Source organism: Lagopus leucura, unplaced genomic scaffold, assembly GCF_019238085.1.
Source record: "Lagopus leucura isolate 7727_CA_CO unplaced genomic scaffold, USGS_WTPT01 Super-Scaffold_100008, whole genome shotgun sequence".
Classification (NCBI taxonomy): Eukaryota; Metazoa; Chordata; class Aves; order Galliformes; family Phasianidae; genus Lagopus; species Lagopus leucura.
The window spans coordinates 28,130,225-28,156,640 of record NW_024962265.1 but is presented as its reverse complement, the minus strand read 5'-3'; the positions used below and the strand labels follow the sequence as shown (position 1 = coordinate 28,156,640).

General features: G+C 39.2%; 1 protein-coding gene across 1 annotated transcript; it reads left to right on the top strand.

Moving 5' to 3' along the window:
- The first annotated feature begins 17 nt into the window (after window positions 1-17).
- Window positions 18-26,315, top strand: YAF2 (YY1 associated factor 2). The gene is made up of 4 exons (XM_042872553.1): window positions 18-221; window positions 345-470; window positions 21,883-22,035; window positions 24,690-26,315. The coding sequence occupies exons 1-4, from the start codon at window positions 196-198 to the stop codon at window positions 24,925-24,927; spliced, it is 543 nt and encodes a 180-aa protein (XP_042728487.1). The 5' UTR covers window positions 18-195; the 3' UTR covers window positions 24,928-26,315.
- Window positions 26,316-26,416: the final 101 nt, after the last annotated feature.

The window sequence follows — 26,416 nt, the reverse complement described above, 5'->3', positions numbered from 1 at the left end:
GTTGGCGAAGGGGGGACACGTGAGGGAGGAGGGGGCGGCGGCGGCGGCAGGAGTTTCCCCGACAGCTGGAGGTTGCGGCGGTGGCTCCTCCTCCGCGGGTCCCCGTTAGAGGCGAGAGACCCCCGCGCTCCTCCTTATTGACAAATACACAAAGGGCCGCGCCGGGGCCGGGCCGGGGACGCGTCTGGAGGCGGCATGGGAGACAAGAAGAGCCCGACCAGGTAGGGCAGCGCCGCCGCCTTCCCGGGGCCCGCTCGGGTGCGCGGGGCCGGCGGCGATGGCGCCCGGGGGGGCCGGTGTCGGGCGGCGCGCCCCGCGCTGCCCCGCGTGCTGTGTCTCTGCAGGCCGAAGCGGCAGCCGAAACCCTCCTCGGACGAGGGCTACTGGGACTGCAGCGTCTGCACCTTCCGCAACAGCGCCGAGGCCTTCAAGTGCATGATGTGCGACGTGAGGAAGGGCACCTCCACACGGTGAGTCCCCGCCGCCGGCCCCCGGTTCGCGAGGCGGCGGCGGCAGCGGTGCCGCGTTCGGCGGGGGAAGCCGGGCCGGGGGGTTCCCCCCTCCCCACTGCCAGCTAACCGTGCCCCGGGCGGAACTGCGGCGTCCTGTTCTCTTCGAACCGTCAGAAGGCACACGGTGACCTACCTGGTTCCTGCCCCTCCTGACGTGCCGCGCAGTGTGACACCAGGGGAGTGGGGGCTTTATGCAGCCAGCGGGACTGCTGGCCGGGGAGAGCGTTATTGAAGGGTCCTTTGTTAGGGTATCGAGCTTATTGCTTTGTACTGTCAGCCGGAGAAGTTTGAGTGGCAATAAAAGTTGCGATCCTATGGTGAGCGGCAATTGCGTTTCAAATAGCATTCAAAACAGGGCTGAATATGACTTGCAACAAATGTTACACATTTGAATTTGTAAGTGCAGATGCGTGGTGAGAATGATGCGTCTCTATTTCTGAAGTTGATTTCCTGGAGTTCTGCAAACTGGAGCGCGTGTCGGAAGTACTCTCGTAACTTCAGCTTCGAATATGTATATATATGTCATAAATAAGGCAATCAGTGAGGTAAATGTGCTGAGAGGAATTGCATCTGTCACGTACAGCGTGCTTTCCAGCAATGAGTGTGGCGTTCTGTTGTATCGCAGGTAGATGTGCTCCAACTGGTAACATTCAGCAAAATAAGGGGATGAATGTAAGCTCGGGAAAGCAGCACGGCTGAAGGCTGCAGCCATCCTCAGGCTCCAGCCAGTCTTATAGACAAAGTGACTTCAAAATTATGTTCCGCTGACCCGGAAACTCAGTTGGATGAGAGCACTAAGATAAAACAAACAAAACAAGCAGTTCTCAGATACCTATGTCACCGTTGCCTTTTTTCCCCTCCTTCTTGAATATTTTATAGGTTTTGAACTATGACACATTTTGAACGTATTTTAGGAACAGTGATTTTTTTTCTTTCCGTTTTCTCCTTCACAGCGTTCTGATATGCAGAGTTTTATCTGATACCTTCATTTTTATTTCTCTGTTTAAACTCCGAAACGATGCGTGGCTGACGGGGTTTGTGGGTGTAATTTTCCCATTCGCTTTAAATTGGGTCGTGTGTTTATATGGGTTTGAGGTCTAGGATGCAGGGAGAGGTTTTAGACCAGGCAGTTTTAGGTGCAGCTCTGAGCTGAGATGTGAAGTGGTAAGTAAAGCTTTGTATCTATGGAGAGAGGAATCTTTAGGGTGCCAAGGAGACACAAAAGGCTGTTTGGGTGGATTTATTTATTTATTTATTTAAAGGAAGTGAAGTCCAAGACACCAAATTGGGGCCCTATTAAACCATTCACTCTTACCACCCTTAGAATTAGACATTTTTATCAGTGTTGTTCAGAATAACGATACCGTGGAGTTCTGATGGCACTGGGAATGTTGGTCTTTTTTGTCTTCCATTTTGAATCTTAATTTTTGTATGGATGGAGGCGATGCTTCAGCACAGTTCTTAAGTGTGCATTGTTTCTTACTTCCAAATTTCGGAGTTTTTTTTTTAAAATTAGTGAAATCTATGTCTACTAGACATAGTAATGCCTCTGTGATGTAAGCAGTGAAGTAAATCACCTTTTTTTAGTTCAGAGAAATCTGTTTTTTTGTGATGAACTGTTTGATGTCTGCTTCTGAGTGTTAAAATTCGCTAAATGTGAACAGATTTGCAGATGGGAAACCAGGCAATCACAGTCAAGTGTAATGCTTTTAAAGGCCACTGGAAATTAGGTTAAGTTGATTAAAACTCGCATGTTTTTATACTAATTGTGTACAGTTAATTTCACAGAATCATATTCAGGTGCAGAGTCAGATTTATGTGTGTTTTCACTGTTGAACCATTTTCCTCTCTCCAGAAGAGTTACCTTTTGTGCTAAGGGCTAGGTATGGATTATGATCTTTAAAACTGGTGGCACTTTTAAGATTAGAGGGAGTAATTCTTAAAATCCCTCAATCGTATTTTGTTACACTTCTGAAGGCAACTCTCAGGTATGGACTTGAATTAACTTTTTCCATGGTAGTGTCACTGTGGATGATTAAACCGTGTTGTTCTTGGATGGGAGACATCCAAGAGAAATCCTGGGTGCTGCAAGAAAGGACGTGACAGACTCCCAAGGTGGCACTCTTTTCTTTGGGTTTGTAATGAACCAGTGCCCAGCATGGAGCCAGTTAGATGTGCTGTGAGTCAGATGGAAAGCTGAATCCTATCTGCTGGTTGGAAATCCCTGTATGTTTTACTGGAGAACTGTTGCTCGACTGAGGATCTAAATTTTCATGTAGACATGGCTTTCTTATTTACTTTCTAGCCTAAATTGTTCTGTATCTTTGCTTGGGTACTGATAAATTACTGTGTTCCTCTTGATAGGAGGCTGTGCTGAGTATAGTAATTTTCTATATGTGACCTTTAAAACATTTTGAAGTCTTTCTAGGTGAAAGATGTTGTACAAATGAAAGGAAACTAGAGCTGTAATAATCCTTCATTTCTTGGACAGATCTCCTGCTGAAGTTCATTAGAGGTATGAGTAAAGAAAGCTGAATAGAACTCTAACACGCTGTGTTGAAGAGGGCACTGGTAACCGTCTCTATATTTAGGTTGCCTAATAGTTTCCATTAAAAAGAATTTGTATGATCTCTTTGTGAAACCCTATTGTTTGCAAAAGCCATTGAAGTTTGGCAAGAGGAAGAGTCCTCAGGCTAAATAAGTGGTTTGATTTCTCTGCCCCATGAAATTAAGTTTTCCTGAGACATAAACACTTGAAAATCATCATTTCCCCTATGTCACTTGTGTTGTACAGGAAAGTAAAGTAATTGCTGGAACACTGAGAAGGCCCAGGCTTCTGCAAAAGCGCCAGTGGCAATGATATTTTCAGTGCTGAAAAGTCAGAAATGAATTATTTGGCTCCCAAGGAGGTTATAGCGGGGTTGCTGAATGTGGTCCAGCCCTTACAACTGCTTGCTTTCCCAAAAGAAAGCTTTTTTAGTGGGCTTGCTACCATTCCATTTCCGTCTGTGCTTCATGGCACTGTCTGAAACAGGAGCACTCTGGTACTGGTTAAGCTTCAAGAGCTGGGCTGGGTCCTTGGACAAACCATATTGCAGCAAGTGTGAGCTCCTAGTTTGTCTGTTCTTCAGTAATACGGTTTTTTGTTTTTCTTGCCAGTTCTTAGTTCTTGTCATTCAGGCATGTTGCAAGCTACCAAAGGTTCAGAATTCCAGTCTTGCTGGGAAGAAGCAGTTAAGAGGATTGGCATTCTCTGTAAGGGGATGTACATCTCGTGCCTTCTAAGAGGCTGAAATACCTCTCCATCACATCTCTGCTCCTTCTTTCTCATATCCTATTAACGCACCTGTTACTCAGCGGCAGCATCCAGATCTAAACTTACCTGTCATATTGCTTTCCTTAGTTTGATTCCTAGGCATGTGTATTGTGATCTGGTCTCTACTTACACGATCCCATTCTTTTTGCTATGCTATGACAAACTGCTTGTCCATTCTGTGTAAAGGACGAGCATGCAGGGGAATGTGAGGAGCGTCACAGGAAGAACTGCAAATCTGGCTTTTTAACCTTTGAAATGCTCAATGTGATACTCTGCTGTGCGCATGAAAGAAAACAGGAGTAGGGTACATGAACAGTTTTCGCTTTGTAAACTAAAATAAAACTAAGATAAAATTGTGTGATTTTTTAAAAATTATTTTTAATTAAGAAAAAGAGCAGACTACCAGGGGATATTTTTACTAATTGCATTCCCTGTGCTACTAAAAGGAGAAGGATTGCTGTACAAAAGTGTAGCTACTTAATGCTTGTTATGCTTTTATTTCATTTCATTGTTAAAGCTTTTCCTTGCTTGCTTTGGGTTCAGTAAGACTTCATAGCCTTAACTATGAATCTGTGAGTCTAGCGCACACGGTTCTGAAGTATTTTTCTTTTGATGAGGAGGAAGAGAGAGAGAATAAGGAGATAAAACATGTACAAGTGACTTCTGTGGAGTGATTTTTTTTCCTAGATATTCTTCTGTGATATGTTGGTCCAGCTGCTATATACATCATTTACGTAAAATAACCTCTGAAATTTGCAGCCAGAATGAAGTCATCTCAGGTCAAGGTGAATTTCTGTGGAATCAGGATGCCTGCATTTAACGCCTTGTGCTTCTGAAGCAGGGACATATATAACAGCTGAATAGGGCATGGCTTCCACATCCTGAGCTCTATTGATCTCCCTTACTGAATCGTTTTCTCAGCCTAACATACAAAAAGCGAGCTTTAAATCATGACAGACAAAAGAGTTAATCTGAGATAGAAAGAACTCGAATGCCATCTTTGTATGCTTTCTTGATATTTGTGCGTGCTCCTTCATTGTGCCTTAGAGTGTGACCATTCAGTACGTGCATTTTCCGTGTCTGACAATCTCCTAACTATGAGATACAGGTCTTTACTTGAAGCTGTCATTAGTTTGTTTTACGCCTTGAGAAGCATAAATAAAGTGCTTAATTTTTTAACTTGGATATCAAGGTCATTTTTCTCCGGGAAATATGTGCAATTTGTTTAGTCATGTACCATCTGGATGTTTATAAGTACAAATCAGTTACATTTAACAAATCTGGTATTTGTATTTCTGTTGAAATGCCGTGCTGCTCAGGAGGAGGAATTGGTTCTTATCTGGTATATCTGGTTTAACATGTCTGTTTTACAGCAGCTTGTTAAGGACTCTCCTCTGCCTTCCAGCATGCAGCCTCTGTGCGGGCGCGCATGCGCATGTCATGGGGAAGGTTGTGAAGGAGAAAAAGAGGAAGAACCGCCTGTCGTGCTGATTTCACAAATACATGGCTGAATCGAGCTTAAACTGGAGAGCGTTTCATGACTTGTGGTAGTTAGAGAAGAAAACATTTGCAGCTGTGAAGTGAGTGGAAAAGTCCTATGTAATCCATGCTTTACTGAGCTCTGTATTACAAGTCTTATGTTTTAACTTGAGTATGAAGAAAAGCATGAATAAATATTTCTCTTCTATTTGTAGATAGCAATCAGATCATCTGGTCGTTCTGGGTTTCAATTCTTATTTTTAAGAAGAGTCTTTGAAAGGAACTTTTGGAATTCTTTGGGAATTTATTTAGAAATGATTTTCCCTGAAAAATATGTTTTGTTTCTTCATAAAAAACAATGAAGTAATTTTTATTGATTGGAGCAGCTTTTTAAAATGCACTTCATGGGCATAGCTTGTATGAGGAATAGACAATATAATGGACAGCCAAAAAATAATATGTTTTTTAAAGAGTACATAAGCTATCACTTCTGTTATACTTCGGGCTTTTTTTTTTCTTCCTTCCCGTTTTTAAAGCAGTCTTCTCAGAACGAAACAAACAGTATTTCATGTGGTGTGCAATCATGAGGATCAGAGGGCTGGAGCATCTCTCCTATGAAGACAGCCTGAGGGGGATGGGCTTGTTCTGCCTGGAGAAGAGTAGGCTCTGTGGAGACTTGATAACTGCCTTCCAGTAGTTGGAAGGAGCTTATAAGCAGGAGGGAAGTGAGCTTTTTTACGTGGGTAGATACTGACAGGACAAGGGTAAACAATTTTAAACTGAAAGAAGGGAGAACTAGATTAGATGTCAGGGGGAAATTTTTCACTGAGAGGTGGTGAGACACTGGCACAGACTGTCCCTGAGAAGCTGTGGGTGCCCCATGCCTGGAGATGTTCAAGGCCAGGTTGGATGGAGCCCTAGGCAACCTGATCTGATGGGTGGAAACCTCCTGTCCCCAGGAACTGGATGATCTTTGAGGGCTCTCCCAACCCAAGCCTTTCTATGATTCTGTATTAGGCTAAGACCAAGTAGAGCTTGTTTCGTGTAACTTTGACAGTTAATTTAAACCTAGTTTAGTTGTTCCTTCTTGCATTATATTGAAAACGGTAATTAGATGAGAAGTCATCTTCAGTCAGAAATTTAGGTGACTGTTATTGTGTGCTTACTATGTTTATATACTTTATGTAATTAAATATTTAACAGAAAAAAAAAATATGCCTTTATGTAAACTATCTCTCTTTCTCTCCTATGACAGTTAATTTTAGTGCTCTTGGACAGGAGGAGAAACTTATTAAATATTTTCAATCTCAGCTTTCAGAATGGAGTTAGCAGGCGTGACTTCCAGAAGGCCATCTTGGTTCATGGGCACTGCAGGATCACAGTTAAGAATGGCTTGTTCAGCTCAATTGCATCAAAGCCAAGAAAAATAGATTAGTGTTTGTCTTCCACAGTTCCTAAAGTAGTAATAGCTCTGAAGAAATTTGGATTCATTTTAAGGATAGTTCTAAGAAGGCTAACGTGTCTCCTAGTGGTCATTTGGCTTATCCATATTGCTCTAACAGTACAGGATGGAAATGATCTGTGAGCTAAAGCCTTCCACTGAACTGAAAGAGGATCAGTAAACCCAACAGCTTGTTTCTAGTGCTTTTTTGCCTCTCAGGCTTTTCTGGATTCCTGACCTTCCTGTTCATTAACATAAGTTGATTTGTACTCCCCCTATTCTCAATGAATTTCCCAATGTATTTCTAGTTCTTTGTTTGTTATGGTTTCCCTGTTCACTCATTTACTTTTGCCAAACCTTTCTCAGACAAACAAGTTTGTGGCAAACCTTTCAGGTGAGTAACAGTTTTCTTCTGTTTGTATTATGATTTTCTTTCTTCATTCTTCAGTTTGCACATCCATTTCTTTCTGTGGCAGCCCAGATCAATAACATACCTTCAAGTTTAATGCTTAGTTGGATTATTTCTTTCTAAATATCCACTAAGTTATGAAGCTTGGTGTTGGTTCTTCCTTTTTTTTCTTTTGTTCAGTATCATGATGTTAGCTTATCTGTGCTTTCTGATCTGTTTGATGCGCTACATTTTCCTGTCCTTTCCTATTGCATTCTTTCTAGAGTAGTTTTGTTCTTATGCAGCTGTGGGTCTTGTGGTGCTTTATGCTGTCTGGCTTGTTATTTCATCTTTTTGATTTGTCTGAACTCAGAATGGGTTTGGCAGATGGTTCCCAGCACCTCTCAGTGTGGTGCTGTTTGCTTCTTCTGTTCCTTATTCTTTTGCCCGCATTGTGGTTAAGTATATTAAATAGTTTACCTGGAGAACCTTAGTATAAATGCTGTCCTACATCTGTAATTGGTGCTTGAGAACTATGAAAAACAAACCTAATTTTGGACTTCCTTCTGGACAGCTTCATCCCAGTCTTAGTCTAGCTGGAGTGACAGAGTGTATTTTTGATGGCATTGCAGATCAAGACTCAAGGTTTTGTGTTGCTTCTCTTCTAGTCACTCAAACAGTTATTCTGTTAGAGAAACTAGAGTGTTTCCAGCCATTCAGCTTTATCCTTTATATGCTCCTAGCTGTTAAATAATTTTCTTCTAGTACCGTTTTGAAATTTGAGTTAGGCTGAGTCATTTGTTATTTCCTGCATTTTTATTTACCGATCTTGTGACTTCTCTTTCCCTTTTTTGGCTCAATTTGATTTCATGAGTGCATTTCATTGGTTGTTGTTGTCTGCCACATATAGTATTTAGTAGCCTGATCTGTTTCTTATTCTAATTAGCATTCTTATCCCCCTATTTAATTTGGTTATATGAAATTAATCTTCCCTGTGGAGACTGAAGCAAAGAAGCCTTTTTGCTTTCTGGCGTTTTCTTTCTTTCCATGTTTGATAATGGATATGCTACTTTCTTTCAATTTTCATGAGGAAATACTTTCCTTTTGAGTGTGAGTGGTGTGTGCTTTGGTATGGTTGGTTGGTTGGTTGTGGGTTGGTTTTTATTTATTTATTTAATTATTAGTTGAAACGTCGTTTTTTGTTTTAGGGTCATCAGTGGTATTCTTGCTTGCTATGTCTTTTCTGGCAAAAATAATTAACTATCCTGGCATTTGAATAAATACCTTCAATAAGACTAAAGACTAAATACATGAAACGAGAGGTTTTGCTGGTGAAAAGGAAGCTCGCGAATTACTTGCTAAGTGGTCAGAAGTTGCATTTTCTGACCCACAGCTTTTTGTAACCATTTATACTTCACTGCTGTAACTGTCTCTATGCTTATTCCTGTTTAATAAAACTCGATTCACGTATCTGTACCTCTCGTCTTGAAAGTCACGTTAGGATAGAATGCTTCACAGAAAAGTTTCTCGTAGTATCAGATGTCTTCTCTACTTGGTCGGAACAGCCAAGCAGAAAAAGAAAATAAATGTAGGCTGGTGGGATAAAATATTAAGTGTTCATTGTACATGCTTTCATACAGTCGCTTATTGTGATTTAAGTAGGACAGGGAGATCCTGAACATTATCTGTTCTCTCTGATGTGCATTCCACTGATATGTGGTGTGTTGATGTAGAGCAGGCTTGAACTTGGAGAGTTCAGCTGCAGAATGTTGTTGGAAGGCTTTTGTCTGGCAAACCTTCCATCAGAGGTCAGACTGAAGACTACACGATATAACCTTGAAGCCTGCTACAAGTTTTTTTCTTGGTTTCTTTTTTATTTCTTTGGAAGTTGGGGAAAAAATAAAAATGAGCAGTGGAAACTTTTCCCATTCTAACTTGCTGAAATTGGACTGGGACTTACCTTCAAACTTTTCCATAATGCTTGAATATGCAATATCTGAATGGCATAATTCAAATGACAATGCTCAGTAGAAAAAAAAAATGCACGAATGAGTAAAGGTTTTAAAATTAACTTTATAAATAAAGTTCCTGACTCCAAAAGCAGGAACAAGTTGGTTTAATGCATTCACTGATAGTTGTTTGTGCAAATATTTTTGAATTCTGTGATTAGTATCATGAGCTAGAATTGCTGTGATTAGATGAGAAAGGAAAAAGCCAAGGACTGATGATTATGGCCTTATTTTCTGTTAATATGCATCTTTCTTGAAGAACATCACAGAGGGTTGGTTTTAGGGAAAGTGCGTAGTTTCTTCCCCTCCAAAAGATGGACATCTTTGTGGGGCTGGCTTTGAGTGGAAGAAGTATGTAGAATGCTACAGCCTTCTGGAAAGATCAGACACGACAGTGGTATAGAACAAATAAGATGGGTCAGAAACAAGCTCCTCCCTGCTTGGTCACAAAGTTCGTTGTGCCAAGTACTGACCCTGTTTTGTGCAACATCAGCATGTCTCATGTTTTGAGTGTGTTGTTTGTTTGTTTTTTTTTTTGTATGGGTATGAGAGGCATCACAGTTTCTACTAAAAGGGAATGGAGGAGCAGCAGATCCAATCCTTTGTGGGATTGGGAAATGTGATTGAGAGGTCCCTTCCCCATGAGTCCCATGGATCTTGGGGTCTTAAAGACCTTATCTGCCACTTTCTGTGCAGATTCACAGATACTGCCTCCCCAGGGGATGTTGTTAAGGAAATTGAGCTTCTGCATAGCACATTGTCATCTAGGAAACACAAATGGGTTGATACCCATATGTTTCTCAAATGGGATATTTTCAGTGTAGCTATCACTTGCACTGAACGTCAGTAAACCACGCTTTGTAGCATATGGGAAAGAATTTCTAATGCATGTGAGAGGTTGAAGCCTAAAAACTGTTTTTTGGAAAAATAACATTTGATGGCTGTTGCCATGAAGACAAATTTGGGCTTTCTAAATGTCTTGATATGAATATTTCTTCCGAGGGCAGACGGTTGTGCAGTACACCGATTGTCTTCGGGAGACTTGCTGGCCTCATCTGTTAAATGTCATCTGGAAAATAGGGCATTCCCTTTAAGGGAATGATTAAATAGGGACACTGCCTCAGGGGGTGGTTTTCTGCACATTTATATAGTGACTGATAAAACCATACGGGTCTTGTAAGTCTATTCTAATTGAATCAGCTTTTATTGAAAGATGGAATTGCTAGAAATGCACTGAATGGATGAATTCCAAGTAAATTATTCGCATGGTAAAACAGCTAGGAATTTGAAAGTGCTGGAAATCTGAGCTGTCTGAAAGTTAGAACTCAAATATATCTAGTATGTGTAGAAATTGCATTGTACTCTGCAGTACACAGATGGATCTGCATTATGTTTTCCCGTGCAGACCACTAGTTCCATTGTTTACATGGTCATAATTATGCATTTGTCTTATTTGTAGAGACAGTGTTCTGTACTGTTAACACTAGGATATGTCAGAAGCAATGGTAATGAGAAAAAATAATTTGGGGTAACAAATTACCACGTTGAAGATGCATTTAATCATGGACTGCTTCAGTGTTGAAATAAACACTGGTTTCTCACAAGATGACTTGGTGTGGTGATTAGCACAAGCATATTCCTGTGGCACAGCAAGCTAAACATCTTTTAATCTGATGGTCTGTATTCTGCAAATAGCTTAATAGAGTACTGATGACTTGAGGGTGAGCTGATCTGTGTCAGTCCAAGGGCCTCTTCTGCTAGTAGTGTAGTTTAATTGCTAGCAACTATTGTATCTGCAGTACAGGAAACAGCTATAGGAAATACTTTTTGCTTTTCATAATGTGATTTTTAAGTGCTGAAAATGTAAAGTGGCATCATTACATGCACTGCTAGCTTCTGCATAGACCACAGGTAGTGTTATCTAATTGGCTGTAATGTTTGCCGTGCTGCTCAGCATACACAATATTTCTGGTGCTTTGCCTTTTGTTTTGAATGATACTTCCAATTCATTTATGCAGCAATGAATCCTCTCCCATCCCCTTCTTGGCAGTAGGTGGTAAGTTGTCATCTGCACATGCTTGATTATGGAAAACTCCAGTGGCAGTGAGACACAGATTTGTTCTGGGTTTCTAGTGAAGTTGAAAAGGTAGTTTCCTTACTTCTGGAATATTGTGTAGTCAAGTATTTTGGGAGGACTTGGAAGCTCTTCTGGCCCAAAGTTCTGCTCAAAGAGCTTGCGGATGGTCAAGTAAAAGATAACTGTGACTCATAAGGTAAATTTTTCCTGTGTATTCAACCTAGAAAAATTAAAATGTTAGTTGGAAAATTGCCTAGTGGAAGAAAATAAAGCCTCAACACTTTGTAGCTACTAATTTGTGATGATGTGGAAGAATGTATTAAAAGCTGGCCTGTGTTTTGTATATGGAAATGTGCAGCAGTTCTGTTTAGTTATTTGGGAATTAGTTTTTTGTGTTTGACAGGAACAAGTCAGTACTCCCCTTCTGAAAAATATATCAGGATATACTGCTTTAAATGTTCAGTGTCAAAGCAGTACTTGAAAAATTGTCTTATTGAGGCACAAGAGATCAATAAAGAACATAAAGTTGGTGACCATTTTTCATCTCATCTGCACTGCCAGACTGTGTGTCCTTACACCTTGCTGATACAGTTTGTGCATAAGCTGGAGTAAATGGCTTAAAACGTAAGGCTGAAAGCTTCCACTTTCTCACTTGAAGGTTTTGAAGATTCTACCATTTGGTATGTGTTAAATGCAGTTCAACTGTTATTGATTTTCTGTGTTATTACATAAGGACAATTACTGCAATGACGTAATGCGTGTTTGTGTGTTTTGGTTCTATTGATTTCTGTATGTATTACAGGGAACCTAAGTAAGAGCAAGTTATGACACTAAATTTAATTTAGATCCATTTATTCCATGGAAAACTGACAAAGCCATTGGAAACTCAAGGGGTGTAGATGCAAGAATCTCTAGCCACACTGTAACATGTTTTGCAGAAACTCTTCTGAAAAGTGAAAACATGCTGTGCTGGAAGTGCTGAAGTTCATTACCTGATATTTGCAGTGTAGCTGGTTATTGCTGTACTAGGGTGGATGGAGGAGTACAACTGAATTACAGAGAATTCAGCAGCTGGTGGGAGGAAAGGTAGTTTATTTCTTAGTACCTCCTGCTTCAGAAAGGTGCTGTATTACTTGCTACAGAAAACCAGATTCTGAAATATATGTGTATCTCCTTTTGGAGACATTTAGACTTTCTGGCGCCTGAAACTGCATCATTGGTCTGTGATAGAAAAGTCACGTTCCAAAGTTGCTGGTTGTAACCTGTCTTGTGATCTTCAGAGTTAAGAAAAGCTTTCTGAGCTCTATTATAAATTTACAGTTAGAATGTTGCATAATTAATACCACTTTGAAAAGGGGCAGGAAGTTTGTCTTACTGTAATATTGCTACAGTATTTAACTATGGATGTGCTCTCTAGAAGTTGCTTAAACTGATGCTATAAGAATCGCTCAAGACATTCAATACCTATGTGAGGATATTCCTCTGATAATGTGCATTACATGAGCACTTTTTCACCTAACAAATTTACCTGAAACCACTTTCTCATATCCTCCCTTTTGTCTACTTGTTTGAAAAGTTGTTTACTGTAAAATAACAGTAGAGGCATCTTCCAGCTGACTCCGGCTATGCATCTGCTTGCCCCAGAGGTTAGAAATAACTTTTAATTTTTGAAGTAATTACTCTAATTACTATGTTAAGATATATCTGAGAATTTGAACCTGAATATAGAAACGAGGACATGCAGGGAAGAAGATTTGACTAGGGACTAGCAAGAATATGGTGAGTAAGTAGGAAGTATGCAAAGATAAGCTTTTCTTGAGATTTCAGTAATGACTGTGAACTAGAAAAAGGGAGGTTAGAGTATTACAGTGGATATCAGATTTCTATTAGCTTCTTGAGACATTAATATTCAGGATAGATGTGAGTGGAAAATGATCTTCAAATAAATTAGAAGATATTTAAAGCCTGTACATTTGTATTGAGGAATGATTCAGTCTAGTAATGAAAGAATGGGGTAGGATTTGAATTGTTTGACTTTGTTCTCAACAAGATTTTAATACACTTGAATGTATTCTGCTTAGACTTTTGAAAGACATGTATGATACAATCCGTATGATTATCAGTGGAACAAGATTCTTACTAGGCTCTGGCCTACCCAACCATGTTGCCAACAGTAGCTTTCTGTGGTTTACAACAGCATGTTGTGAACTGAGTTTCTTAACATTGAATAGCTGCCATAATGTTTTTTTGTTCTTGTTCAAGAAGATAAGTTATTAAGGAAAAAAAAAACAACAAACAAGCTCTCTAATATTAGCTCTTCTGGAGCTTGTGTTTTATGTTTGATGACAGTTCTGGGAAGTGCTGAGAGGGCAAGCTGTAGCCTTCTGAAGTGTGTGGCTCTGTGGAATGAAAATACGTGCGGTTCTTGGTGAGCTGAGCCAACAGATCTGGTAGTGTCTTGCAAATGCATTCTAGAAACTCTTGTGGAAATGCTCTAAATTATCTGTTTTGTTGTTGTTGTTGTTGTTTTAAGGTATTTTTTGCAGAATTGTAGTTTTGAACTAGCTGGGATGTGAGTCTTGCAACATTTTTGTGCAATCATTTGTACAAGTGACATTTAGGAAGCGATATTTGTGCAGTGTTTGGCTAGGTGTCTAATGGCAAGATTTGATATACCCCAAATTGAAAAGAGACAGAAGAGATTGAAATAATCATCACTTGGCTGGCTTTCTTTGTGTTGCCCAGAGATGAGGAAAATACGATAGAGGTTATAAAACTAAAGATGCTGAGTGATAAAGAATATTGACTACAACAGCTATGTGCAGTTCTCTGTACAAATATCTGAAACGTATTCAGGATGCTGTACCAGAAGCACTATGTCATGCACTTTTAGTATATGAAATTGTACCTTTTCCAAGAGTGTACTGACTTATGTGATGTAAAATGTTTGCTCTTAGCAAATGGGTTACACACTGAAAAAATGGTTGTTGGAAATGGCCTCACATACCATGTGTATAAAGCATACAGCCTGGCTGTTTCTTTACCCTGTCAGTGTCTTCATAAAGGCTGAAGCGATGAGAAGGAGAAGGCTGAACAGTCTATTCTAAGACCTGTTCTCCTTTATCAGGGATTACTCTTTTTTTCCAGTGGCAGTGTGCTACAAAATGCAGACAAGTAAAGATTTTCAGTCTACATGCTGCCAGAAGAATTAAACTCGTTATTAAATTCTAAGAGATTTGAAGACTAGAAAACCCCAGACATCTTAACAAGGCACTTTTGAAATCCTCTCTAGATGAGGGAATAGCAAAGCCTAGTGGAGGAGGAGTGCTGATAGAATGATTGAAATTAGAATTCTGTTTGAAAAAAATGTTGAGTAACATAACTCAGCTTAGTCAGAATCACAGAGAAGTCCCACAGTAGCAGATGGAAAGGAGATTATCAGGTCTGCAAGGCACTGGAGAGAGAGAGAGAGGGAGAGAGGAATGGAGTTGTTTTCATAGTGATGTCAATCTAGAGTAGCTTCTAGGTGAACAAATACACAAAAGTCTTGTACTTTTGATAAGAAGTGAAGAATTTTAAATTTGTTGGAGGGTAAACCTAGAAGAGTTCGACAGCAGCCTCAAAAAGCTTGTGTTCCAAAAAGGGAGACAGACCCCTGGAAGGGGGTAAGTGGAAGGGAGGACAGTGAGATACAATTAAAGTAGGAGTAGTAGTTTCTCTGTGCTTCTGCTGATAAATAGTTGCAGAGTTAGCAGTACTGTTCTCCCATGATGGAATATTGTGAGGGCTAATATATTAAAGATTGAGACTCTCTGATTGCAGTGAATGTCAACGGAGATGGATGGCTGTGACGGTAGAAAGTTCATTCTAAAGGATGATCCATGGGACACGTTTTATATGGAATTCATAGGACAGCAGATCTGTCAAAGGAAGAAACAAGCGGTGTGATTATAGGCAAATGAAAGAAAAGCTTCTGTGACTAAAGCAAATATGAGTGCTTGAACAAACATTTTTGGCTATCCATGTCATCTGAATTAAAGTACGACAAAGATGAATTTGAATAAGCTTGTAAATCCAGCATAAGATGGAAGGAAAAATAAAAGGATTATTAATCAGATAGAAAGTGGAGGTATTGTCATAATGATGCTATTATAGCCATATTTCTTTGTAATTGGCAGAAATGAGTAGCTTGGGGAAGGCTGTTTTTCAAAATGGTCTTCCTTCACAAGTAGTAAGAAAGAACTGTTGGACTTCTGTTTACAGCTGATGAATTTCAGGTATTTTTTTCTAGAAGCTGGCAGAGGTTTTTCCATTATGCTTTACCTGAAGATATTTCATTGAGAACTCCTGACTTTACTTTTAGAGTTCCTGTTACCTTTGTCAGAACTATGACAAGCTTTCTGGGCTTTAATCTGGGTTTAATGCATCAGCATACCTATACTGCATCTTTTAGAAGAAACTCCAAGACTTTTCCAAGAAGACATCATAAAGAGAATGTGTGTGTAGTGTGTGTAATGGCCAAAGCATTTATTTCCTGTGCTGGTCCCATTCTGCTACCATTCAGCATTGCAAGAGTTTGACTAAAGATGGCTTGTCTAAGTGGATTAGTTACTGCTTGTAAGGCCTTTTGGCAATAATTTATTCTTGAAAATCTCTGGGGGATGAAATTCAGGGCATTATTTGACTAAGGATACTGGTTTCCAAGCCAGTTCTGTTGTGCCTTGCTGGTGAGGCAGAGCAGATTGCATGAAGCTGATGTCCAGAAACATGTTGGATTCCTGGCTTGAGTCTTTGTGGGAAGAGCTGTCAGGCAGGCTGTGACCAAGAGGCAAATGACCTGGAAATTGTCTTCAACTTGGAAGCCCACGTCCAGTCCTCCCGAATTACCTGAAAGTGAAGAATATTTTGTTCTTGAAGAATAATGTGGATTTTTCATTTCTTGAGGACAGGATTCTGTGACCAGGGGCTAGGAAAAATCAGTAAGGATTCTTGCTCCAGATACTTCTAAGCTTTCTTTCTTGAGGGATGAATCTGCTGTCTCGAACAAAAGGTCAGAGCCTCCCTGAAGGGAAGGGAAGTTCAGATAAATGGTACTGCTTAGGAATTAGGGGTATCTTTAAATAAAACCTCTTTAAGTCTCTGAAACATGCCTTTTGAAAAATTTGTTTATTTATTTTAAGAAGTAAAGATATTTTCTAGCAGGGGAACGAAGAGTGAAAATTATAGGAAGTGTGGAATGCCAGGTAGAAATTCTACATGAAAACAGATGAGAGCTTTGAAGAAAAACCACAGGCTTTGTTTTGCTCAGGAGTGAAACATATCCTGGGAATAAAAATGTGGTAGTAGATATTCCTGATAAATCTGAAAACTCAAATTCTTCTGTTGAATAAATGATTCTTGGTGTATAGCAGTTATCTGTTCTGTGTGGTGGCATGAGCATCTCATCTGTCCATGAACCAAACACTGAGCTCTACTATAGTGGGCAGCTACAACACAACATCCTGCTGTAGGAATAGCACTTCAGAGGCAACTCTTTCTGGTATCTAGGGTGGGGTAAGATGTGAAGAGCTTTATAGGAAAGCAGGGAGTAAGATGAATTTGAAAGCTGAATTCTATTGTCAAGCAAATAGAACTGAGCTAGAATATTGCTATAGTTGTTAGAGGAAAAATGTGGAGAGTAAACTGACCAAGGCTCAGCAGCAGACAAATGCCTGGTTTAATGTGTGATATTCTAAAAACCTATAGGTATGTTGTGCACATGGCACTTTTGCTTTACAAAATAGATAATTTGCAACTTGGGACCAAAAAAGCTTCCAGCAAGGGCTTTTTGTCTAATTTGGAACCAGGAGATGGATGGATCTGAGAAGAGGAGAGAGAATGAAAAGACCATATTAGTATGGATCCAGGTCATCTGTTGAAGGCCATCTTTCAGCTTGATTGAAAGCTGAGGTTGGCAGCATTTCCAAAATTCCACTCTGTTAATATTGAGAATTAAAACTTCTAATAGATTTGTAGTTGTAAAATATGCAAAGCATAGGAGATACAGCTTCGAGAAAGAGTGTGCATTTGAATGTGTTCTGTATGATATATTCTTCAGAATACCTGAACTCTCTAAAGGTATATTATAGATGTTAGAGCACTTCTTCCACTAATGGGTTGGCAAAGTATACGAGTTCAACAGTGAGATTACATCATCTAACTTTCCACATGAAAATTTCTAAGTTCTGAAATCTGTGGGTACTGGAATAGTTCTATGTGAACTAGTTCAAGTCCGTCATGACTCACACTGAATCAAAGCTGCTCTGTTGGACTTTTGATGTCTGCACTGTGCTGCTTGGCAGTTTAATTTGGTGAGCTCTGTTTGTTCAGGTTGTGCAGCACCACATGGAAGAATCTTCACCTAGCCCTGCAGCCAGGGCTGCATGGGAGCTGCTGGAGACCCAGGTATATATGGGGTTGGTTAATGGAAAAACTGTCACAATTTGTCCACTCTAGAGCTACTTTGAGAAGCATCTCAGGTCTGTCAGAATTGGAGTTGTGCTGTGAGTAGTGCCAGAGACTGCTTTATGGACTCACGGTGGCTATAGAAGCAGCGCTGTGCAAGTGTGCTTGTGCTCTGACTGAAATAAATCTGTAGAATCATAGAATAACCTGAGTTGGAAGGGACCTACAAGGATCATCAAGTCCAACAGCTGTCTCCACCCAGGACCACCCAAAAATCAAATCTTGTGTCTGAGAGCATTGCCCAAATGTTCCTTAAATTCCAGCAGCTAAGTTCCATCCCCACTGCCCTGGGGACCCTGCTCCAGGGTCGGACAACCTTCTGGTGTAGAATCTTTCCCTAACCCCCAGCTGCCCTCCCCTGGCACAACTCCATGCTGTTCCATCTGGCCCTGTCGCTGTCACAGAGAGCAGAGCTCAGCGCTGCCCCTCTGCTCCCTGTGAGGAGCTGCAGTCGCCATCAGGCCTCCCCTCAGCTCCTCTGCTCTGGGCTGAGCAAAGCCAGGGACCTCAGCCACATACATCTTGCCCTTTGGAACCTTCACCATCTCTATAGCCCTCTTTTAGATGCTCGCTAATGGTTTTATGTTATTCTTATATCGTGGTACCCCAGACAGCACAAAGTGCTTGAGGTGAGATTGCACAGACCCTGAGATACTTCAGCATTAAACCAGCATTGTCCTGTTGCATGTTTGATGTACAACCTAGATGACTTAGAGTTTACTGTACTCTGCTGCAGAAGTTATGATATTATATAGAGCTATTGTTCAATTAGTTTTCAAAGCTGGCCTGCTTTGCTGCACTTGGACCAAGTTGCTCACCATTTACAGAGGGTCAGCATTCTTTTTACACAGGTTATTGATGGCTATCAGGTGAGAGAGATTAAAGAAGATGTCCCAAAGGATTTACAAGCGGTGAGGCATTGTGTTGCACCCTGGGAAAGGAAATGGGGCAAGAGTTTTAGATATGATGTGGGTCTGATGTGCTGTGTGTGTTTTTGGATGAACACTTTTCATCTCTAGGCATGTGAACTCTATGGTATAAAGCACTGTGGGTTTTTTTCTCCTTTGTTTTTCTTTTGAGTATGCCAACAGCAGAAATTAGCCCATCCTTCATATTGTTAAATATTTCCTGCCTTTGGGAGAATTCGTGTTGAATGCATTTCTGTGCAGAAATCCTAAAGAGGCAATTCTCTGCAGTTTCTGTGAATGCATCACCTAAAACAGCAGCAAAATCAAATCCTGTAAAATGAAATGAAGTCACCATGAAGTTCACCTCGGTTGGAAAGGACTGTTAGCTCTTAGCGTTTTGTAACAGTGTATGCCTGTGTTGATGAGTGTTCCACATACAACAACCAAAGTGAATTATTAAATAAAAATGCACCATTTTGAGAGGCTGTGTATCTAAACAAACAAGATGTATTTATAAGCGCCTTTGCCTGCGGTTTTGGATTGTTCACTTGTGAAGTTGTCCCATTGGGAGAGGCAAAAATGTGATAATCTTAATATATAAGTTTATAGAGCTTCTTTATGAAAGCTGGTTAGCTCAGTTGCTCTTGAACATGCTCAAAAAGCAAATTACCATAAATGTATTGATAGTTTAAAAGGCAGACTTAGCACTTAGCCGTAGCAGCCTATTACAAGGAGTCTTAACTGTTTTTGAAATCCAGTAATTGAAATTGTTGTATTTTGGCAAATCATCAAAATCAATTTCCTTTCACAGGAATAGATTTTCATATATTTGACTTCTCTGCAAGAAACCTTTCCTCTGTGTAAGTTCTTTCATGTTTGAATGACATGGTTCAGCTGCAGCTCAATCACAAACAGTTCTAGTGGTTTGAAATTCATTGAGTGGTGAGGTTACTTTCTGAAGCCTGAGTGCCTTGCAGTGCTCAGCTGCAGTTCAGTGGCCCCTCTTTGAGTACCTAGGGAAGGGGAGGGGAGGGAATGAGCCTTAAAAGACTAAATCACTGTTGAGAGATGTGAATTTGTTCTTTTTCTTAGTTTTTTTCTTTTTTAATTGTGATTTTTTTTTTGTCTTAGTTGACCTCTGTTCCTTGTGGCAAAGATCTTTTAATTCTTTTTTCTCCCCGTATCGTTTTATGGTACTAGGCACTAAATAAACAAACTTCTATTCTGAATTTCCCAACTGTACTCTAACAGAAATATTTTATGTGGGTTGCTCTCAAAGTAATGCCTTCTATTTATTTCCATGGAAAGTGCAATGGATACAAAGTGCACAGTAACACTACTTGGTAGAGCAAATCCTCAGCGATAAAACTGTTTTTCAGTATAGTCGTTACCATTAGCTATGTGTTTTTGCCATAATGAACAAGAGTCTGCATACTGCGCTCATAAAAATCTGCATGGCTATCTGGGACATGGCCTGTCTTTCACATCACTGTTGCCCCTGCTGAAATGCACCACCTACCACCTCACTGTGCTCACATCCACTGCTTGGTCTCCATAAACATTCAGGAAGCCAGTGAATTTCATTGTGCTGTTTTTTCCACATCGAGGAATTCAGTGACATACTTCTGCTTCATCCACACTTCCATGTCAGACTCCATTCTGTCAGACCGCCCCTCAGCTGCCATCTGTCACACAGCAACAACATGGAATGAAATACTGGTAGGAAGATTGTACCTCTACAGCCGTACCACCAACATCTGCCTGTGACTTTGTAAGCCAACATAATAAAAAGGAGGGATTACTTTCAGAGCAGCCCTTGTAATTTGCCCTCTGGAATTCAAATTATTCCAAATTGAGAACTTGTGGAATAGATTTTTTTTTTTTTTCTCATCCCTGCTCTTTATGAAGTTTCTCTGGTCGTGGTGTTGTGCACAACACTGGGCAACAAATCTGCATCAAGAAATTCACTACTGTCTTACTTTGGTAACTTGTCAGATTATTCCTTCAGGTAACTACAGTATTGGTGTGATTGTCAACCGGCCATCACGAGAAGTAGTGATTCACTCATCCATCTCCTGGAGCATTCTTTCAATCAAGAGAGATGATAATTTTGTTTCTATTTCACAAGTGTTTTCCACCTAAAATTATAAGTTTGTGCATCAACTTCACCTCTGTTCTTCCTATTTTCTTACGAATTGCTGTGACAAAGTTAAAACAGTTCTGAGGCAGATTTTCATGAAAATATCCTACGTGCTCACTTGTTACAGCCCGTTGAGTCACTTCACTGATTTTGGTCTCAATACAGTGGGTGTTTTTCAAGGTACCACTTGCAGTACTCAGCTTTAGTCACCTGAAAAGCATACACTCTTATGTTTGCTAGCTGATATAAGATGGGTTTTTGTTACTAAGTAATCCATTGCTCATCTTTTTCTCTGTGAGTTAGTGTGGACTTAGCTCATGAGTAGGTATTTAGTTGAATTCTAAGAACTAGAAGGTTTCATTTCAGGTTAGAATTTTCATGTTCAAGAAACCTGTGTTGTGTGTCCTGATAGAATGTGGTCAGATGCTTCTGATGCCAGCTTTTAGAGTATATGTGTTCTGACAGCTGTATTCTATTAGTACTGCTGTACATGTTTCTTGTTTTGTGGTTTTTTTTGTTTGTTTGTTTGTTTGTTTTTCTGTGAAGAATACACAACAGGATTTGTCATTACCTTCAGGGAATTTGTTGAAGTTAAAACACTGTAAGGCCAACAGTGAGTTTAGCTGTGATACCTGAAAGGTCATCTTTTTACTTTTTGAGACATGGATTGTGTGCTTCAGTACTGCAGTACACTTAAAATGTGCTCCATTTGAGGGGACTGGCAGCAGGTGATGAAGTATTCTTCCAGAAGGCTTCATGGTTTGGAGCTCATTCCATGCAAGTCTGGATATAGCACTTAGGAGAACACATTGTAAATTCTTGTCTCCAAAAGCTTAAAAAAACCTCAACTGTTGTATTTATTGATAATGCAAGTGAATCAAAAGGCCACAACAGGTTTAATTTTGATATACTATTTTAATGAAATACTCTCAGAGAAAGATATATAGATATATATGTATATGTATATATCATTGTGGTGGTGGTGGTGGTTTAATTTTTTGTGTTGCGTGTTAATGCTACTAACTGCTGTATAGAAAGTTTTAGCCTATTGTTGTAAAGCCTAAGCTTTATGTGTATATACATATGTTCTATATATATGTGCACACAGGAAACCTCGACCCGTCTCTCAGCTGGTTGCACAGCAGGTTCCTCAGCAATTCGTGCCCCCTACACAGTCAAAGAAAGAGAAAAAAGACAAAGTAGAAAAGGACAAAAGTGAAAAGGAAACAACTAGCAAAAAGAACAGTCATAAGAAAACCAGGTAAAAACTTTAGCAACTCTTGCTGTATTGGTAAAACATAATTAGAAAAGCAAATACGAAAAAAAATGTTCTGTGATTTTACTGCTTTGTGAGTCCTGTGGCATACTCTTTCAACAGTAATGCTAAATGTTTGAAGTTCTGTTGTTGTAGGATGCCTGTTATGCACAATGAAAAGTTGCAGTTTGTCGTTTTAACCAGAAGATGGAGACCGGCTGAATTTAGAAAGAGTTGGATATTTTTGTTAAGGGATTCAACTGTTTTTTTTCACACCACATAAAATGGTAGTTATGCAAAACATGATTGCTAGGCTCAGGAGAAGAGAGGGAACTGGAGGGACTAATTATCATGCAGAATATTGCTGGGAGAGGCAGGAGGAGTGGAGAAGAAATGGGGGTAAAAAGAGACAGGGAAGAGAGATGGAGGGAGAGAACATATCTCATTACAGGAGAGTGGGAAGGTGACATAGTTAAAAAGAGATTTTGAACTAGGGTAGAAATTAATGTGACAGGGTAAGATATGTATGTTACCTAGTGATAAAAATCCCAGTGCTATTTGGGATGCTGAATGAAAGTTTTGGACTCTTGGAATGGAAGTCATGACACATTACAGTACAAGCAAGCCATTGTAAAAGCCTCATTCTTGACCAGAAGAAAGCTCTGAAACAAAGGCAGCAAATCCAGCCTCCAAACCATCACTGCCTAAGCATAACATTATTGCAGCAGAGATGTGGTGCCAGAAAGCTCAGCAGTATACAAGACATGTAGTCTAATCAAAAGTGGGAGGAACTATTGATTTCTTTTGGAAGCATTCCAGAATAGTCCAGCCAAGGAAGATCCTTTGGGATTAGTTATGCAGAGAAGTAGCAGATGCTTCTCTTGTGCCTGAAATAGGATCATCAGGATCAGAAGCTGGGAGAGATTTTGAGTCAGGAGAGTACAGGCTTTAAAATAGTTACGGTTAGGATTAAGGAGACTGAGATGTTCCAGCAGGAAGAATGCATTTACATTTTTCTCTAATACTCAGATGTACTGTCTGTCTTACCACATGCAGTTGAAGCACTTCAGTTAAAAAGTACCTGAAGTTAAAATAGTAAATATTTATGAAGCTAATTAAATATTATAAATGGAAATAATCATTATTGGATTGCAGTAGTACATTAAAAATGCAAAAGAGAGACAGGGAAGAAGAGCAAACACTTAAAAAAAAAAAACAAAAAAAAATCTCGGATGAAATACTGGTATTGAGATTTGCATTAGGGATGGCTATTGGAAAAAATACTTAAGCACTTCAAACAATTTTTCACAGATTTGATTCACTGGATACAAATGCTTAGTTAGTTTAAGCAGATTCCTTCAATATCCTCTTGGGAACGAGGATATCCTTTTCTCATTGCCTGAAAACTTGTATATTATTGCTGGAAACAATCATAAAATCTGAATGCACACTGAATATGATTAACAAGCTTCAGGCACACCACTTATGCAGGTTGATAATGCTGAACTTTTCTCTGTGCCCATGCTATACAGCAGCAGCTTTTCAGTTCTTTTAGATTCTTCAGCCGCACTACTTCAGCCCCAAGGGAACAAGATGTCAAATCCTTGTTCTATTCTAGCAGAGGAAAAGCAGGAGGTGTTTCAGCTGAAGTGGCTGGGAACCAATTCTACTTCAAACAAAGTCAGATGATAGGGTAAAGGTTAGGACTTTGCTGTTAGCACACCTGCTAACATATGATGTCATATGAATTTATTTTATTGCAGCTTGAGCTGGTGAAAGCTGTGGAGTCAGTTAAGTGCACAAAGATATGCCATTCAAAATTGCTTGTATAAATTCACCTGTCTCATGACAGTTTGCCATGGTAGTCAAAGGAAAATTCTGAATTTAAAGTCCTTTATGCTCATCACTAGCAAAAATGTGATGGCAGAATATCATTCAGTGTTCTTTTATGATTCTTCATGTTGTGAAAATCAAACAAATGAAAGAATAGATGAAGGGACTTAATTTATCTGTGCTATATGATTACTGAGCTCTTTGCATATCTTAAATCACAGCATGTGTTAGGGATGCCAGAATTATTCTGTGAAGGGCAATATAAATACTGCACTAGCAGTCTTATTGAGATTTTTAAATGAATTACAACTGCTGCACTTCTGTGTGGAATTTGTAGCTAAAACTGCATTGTTGAAATTCAGAAGGCACAGGTGAGCTTTTTGGACACCAACATCCTCATTAGTGAACACCATTTGCTACCTAGAATTGTTGCTTAAGGCTGCGGCAGGGACGCATCCTTTCCTAGGTCAGATTTATAACTTCTAGCCACAGTAATGGAAATCACAATTAAATAATAATTTAAATAAAAATAAGTTGCACGTGTGAAGGTTTGTTTTGTCACACAGTTAAAATATTCACGCGATAAGTTTTCATATAATCTTAGTTGAAGGTGGAAAAGGTGTTACTGTCACCTATTTTTAAACTTATGGGCAATACTCTATCATAAACACTTGTGCTACACTGTCATCTTATGTACTACATGTTCCACAAAGCAGTATTATGCAGATGTTACCTGTATGTTCTCCAAAGCTCCTAGTAAGAAGGAGAAAGACAAGAGAATGAGATGGTGTGTGTGTTTCTAACGTGATTCATTATGCTTTCTTTAGGCCACGATTGAAAAATGTGGATCGAAGTAGTGCTCAGCATTTGGAAGTTACCGTTGGAGATCTGACGGTCATAATTACAGACTTTAAGGAGAAAACTAAGTCACCACCTGCTTCCAGTGCTGTGTCTGCAGATCAACACAGTCAGAGCGGCTCTAGCTCTGATAACACAGAGAGGGGAATGTCCAGGTCATCTTCACCCAGAGGAGAAGCGTCGTCACTGAACGGGGAATCTCATTAAAGTTTATTTCCTCCAGTTTCTTTAGCCTCTTCTCTTTACAACATGCAAATATGTAACTTCTGCCACCTGTTGCCACATTTTCATGACAGATTATCCATGCACAATTGGTATGTTTACTGAAACATAATTTATGCAGTTTAGGAAGAAGAAAAAAATTGCAGTGGTAGAAATAATTTAAATGCAATCTAAAAATGCTTACGAAGCATTTTCAGACCAACTGTTTAATCTTTGTGTGTAAAGGTGCCATGAAAATGTGGTTTGAATGTTCATACACAGTGTTACTGGTAAGTCCATCTTCACTTTTAGTTTAGTGAATTCTAACAACTCTTGGAGTCTCTACTATTGGCATGTACTGAATTTAAATTTTTATAACATAGTTCAAGCTGCCTAAATATGTATTATCTGAAAATTGTGAAACATAGTTATATGTATGCAAGTCAAAGATCAACTTAATCAACTATTGCTGCAACAGAATTTTCGTAATAATTATCTTAAAAACACCTGCTGGTACTTGGTGTGGTTAAATAGGAAAATGTTATTAAATAAAACATTTGTATGAATTTTTGCCAATGTTTGACACATTTTACTAGATTACTGTTAATGAATTATGTTAATGGTTTTACCAATATTTTTTCACACTTAAAACACTTATTGAAATGTTTACAAGCAAATACAAAAAAAAAAAAAAAGTAAATCCATTCTAGACATCAATTGGTTAACTCTACAGTTCAGGAAAACTCACTGTCACTATACACTGGTATTCTACGTTTAACCTCACATGACAGCATTTGGCAAAATTAACATTGGGAAACACAAAAGTTTGGTAAAGCTTTAAAAATTACTGAAGTACAGTTTTTGTTTCTGCTTAGTGCTGTTCCCTTGCCCCAGATTTACCTAGTGTCATATAATCAGTTACCATTTCATTACAGAAATACCAGATGTTGCACAAGAATAAGGAAATAACAATACTATTACTATTTTTTTTTTTTAATTTTGGATCAACCTCTTTTTATTTTGATTTGGCCTATTAGAAAATATTATGTCATAAATGATGTGTAAAAACCCCACAGTAACCTACTTTATGGCATAAACTGTCAATATTTTATGCACTTAGCAATATACTGATACAGAGCAGAACTATTTACAGTCCCATCTGGTAATATGTAAAATTACCAATAAAATATTTTTGTGAATACAGATTTTTGCATTTTTGTTTACAGCCAATAAGTGTTTTGATACACACACATCCAATCCATGTATAGATTGAAATTATATATTTGGTTGAGTACAAAAGTCCATTTAGCTCCTTTCAGTGAGATGGTCCACTTACACTCCTGTGATTCTTTTCTTTTCTTTCCTTTTTTTTTTTTTTTTTTTTTTTTTTTTTTTTTGCATTCAAAATACATAAGTTTAAGCCAATGTAAAAGTTGAATGGACCTTTCTGGTAGTGAATCCTAAATTATTCCCAACATGTGGTACATCTTCATAA

What these genes read in the sequence shown, in the direction of transcription:
- YAF2 (XM_042872553.1), top strand. Translation starts at nt 196, where the DNA reads ATGGGAGACAAGAAGAGCCCGACCAG. An exon ending in GACAAGAAGAGCCCGACCAG is followed by an intron (nt 222 to 344) that starts GTAGGGCAGCGC and finishes GTGTCTCTGCAG; the next exon opens with GCCGAAGCGGCAGCCGAAAC. An exon ending in AGGAAGGGCACCTCCACACG is followed by an intron (nt 471 to 21,882) that starts GTGAGTCCCCGC and finishes ATGTGCACACAG; the next exon opens with GAAACCTCGACCCGTCTCTC.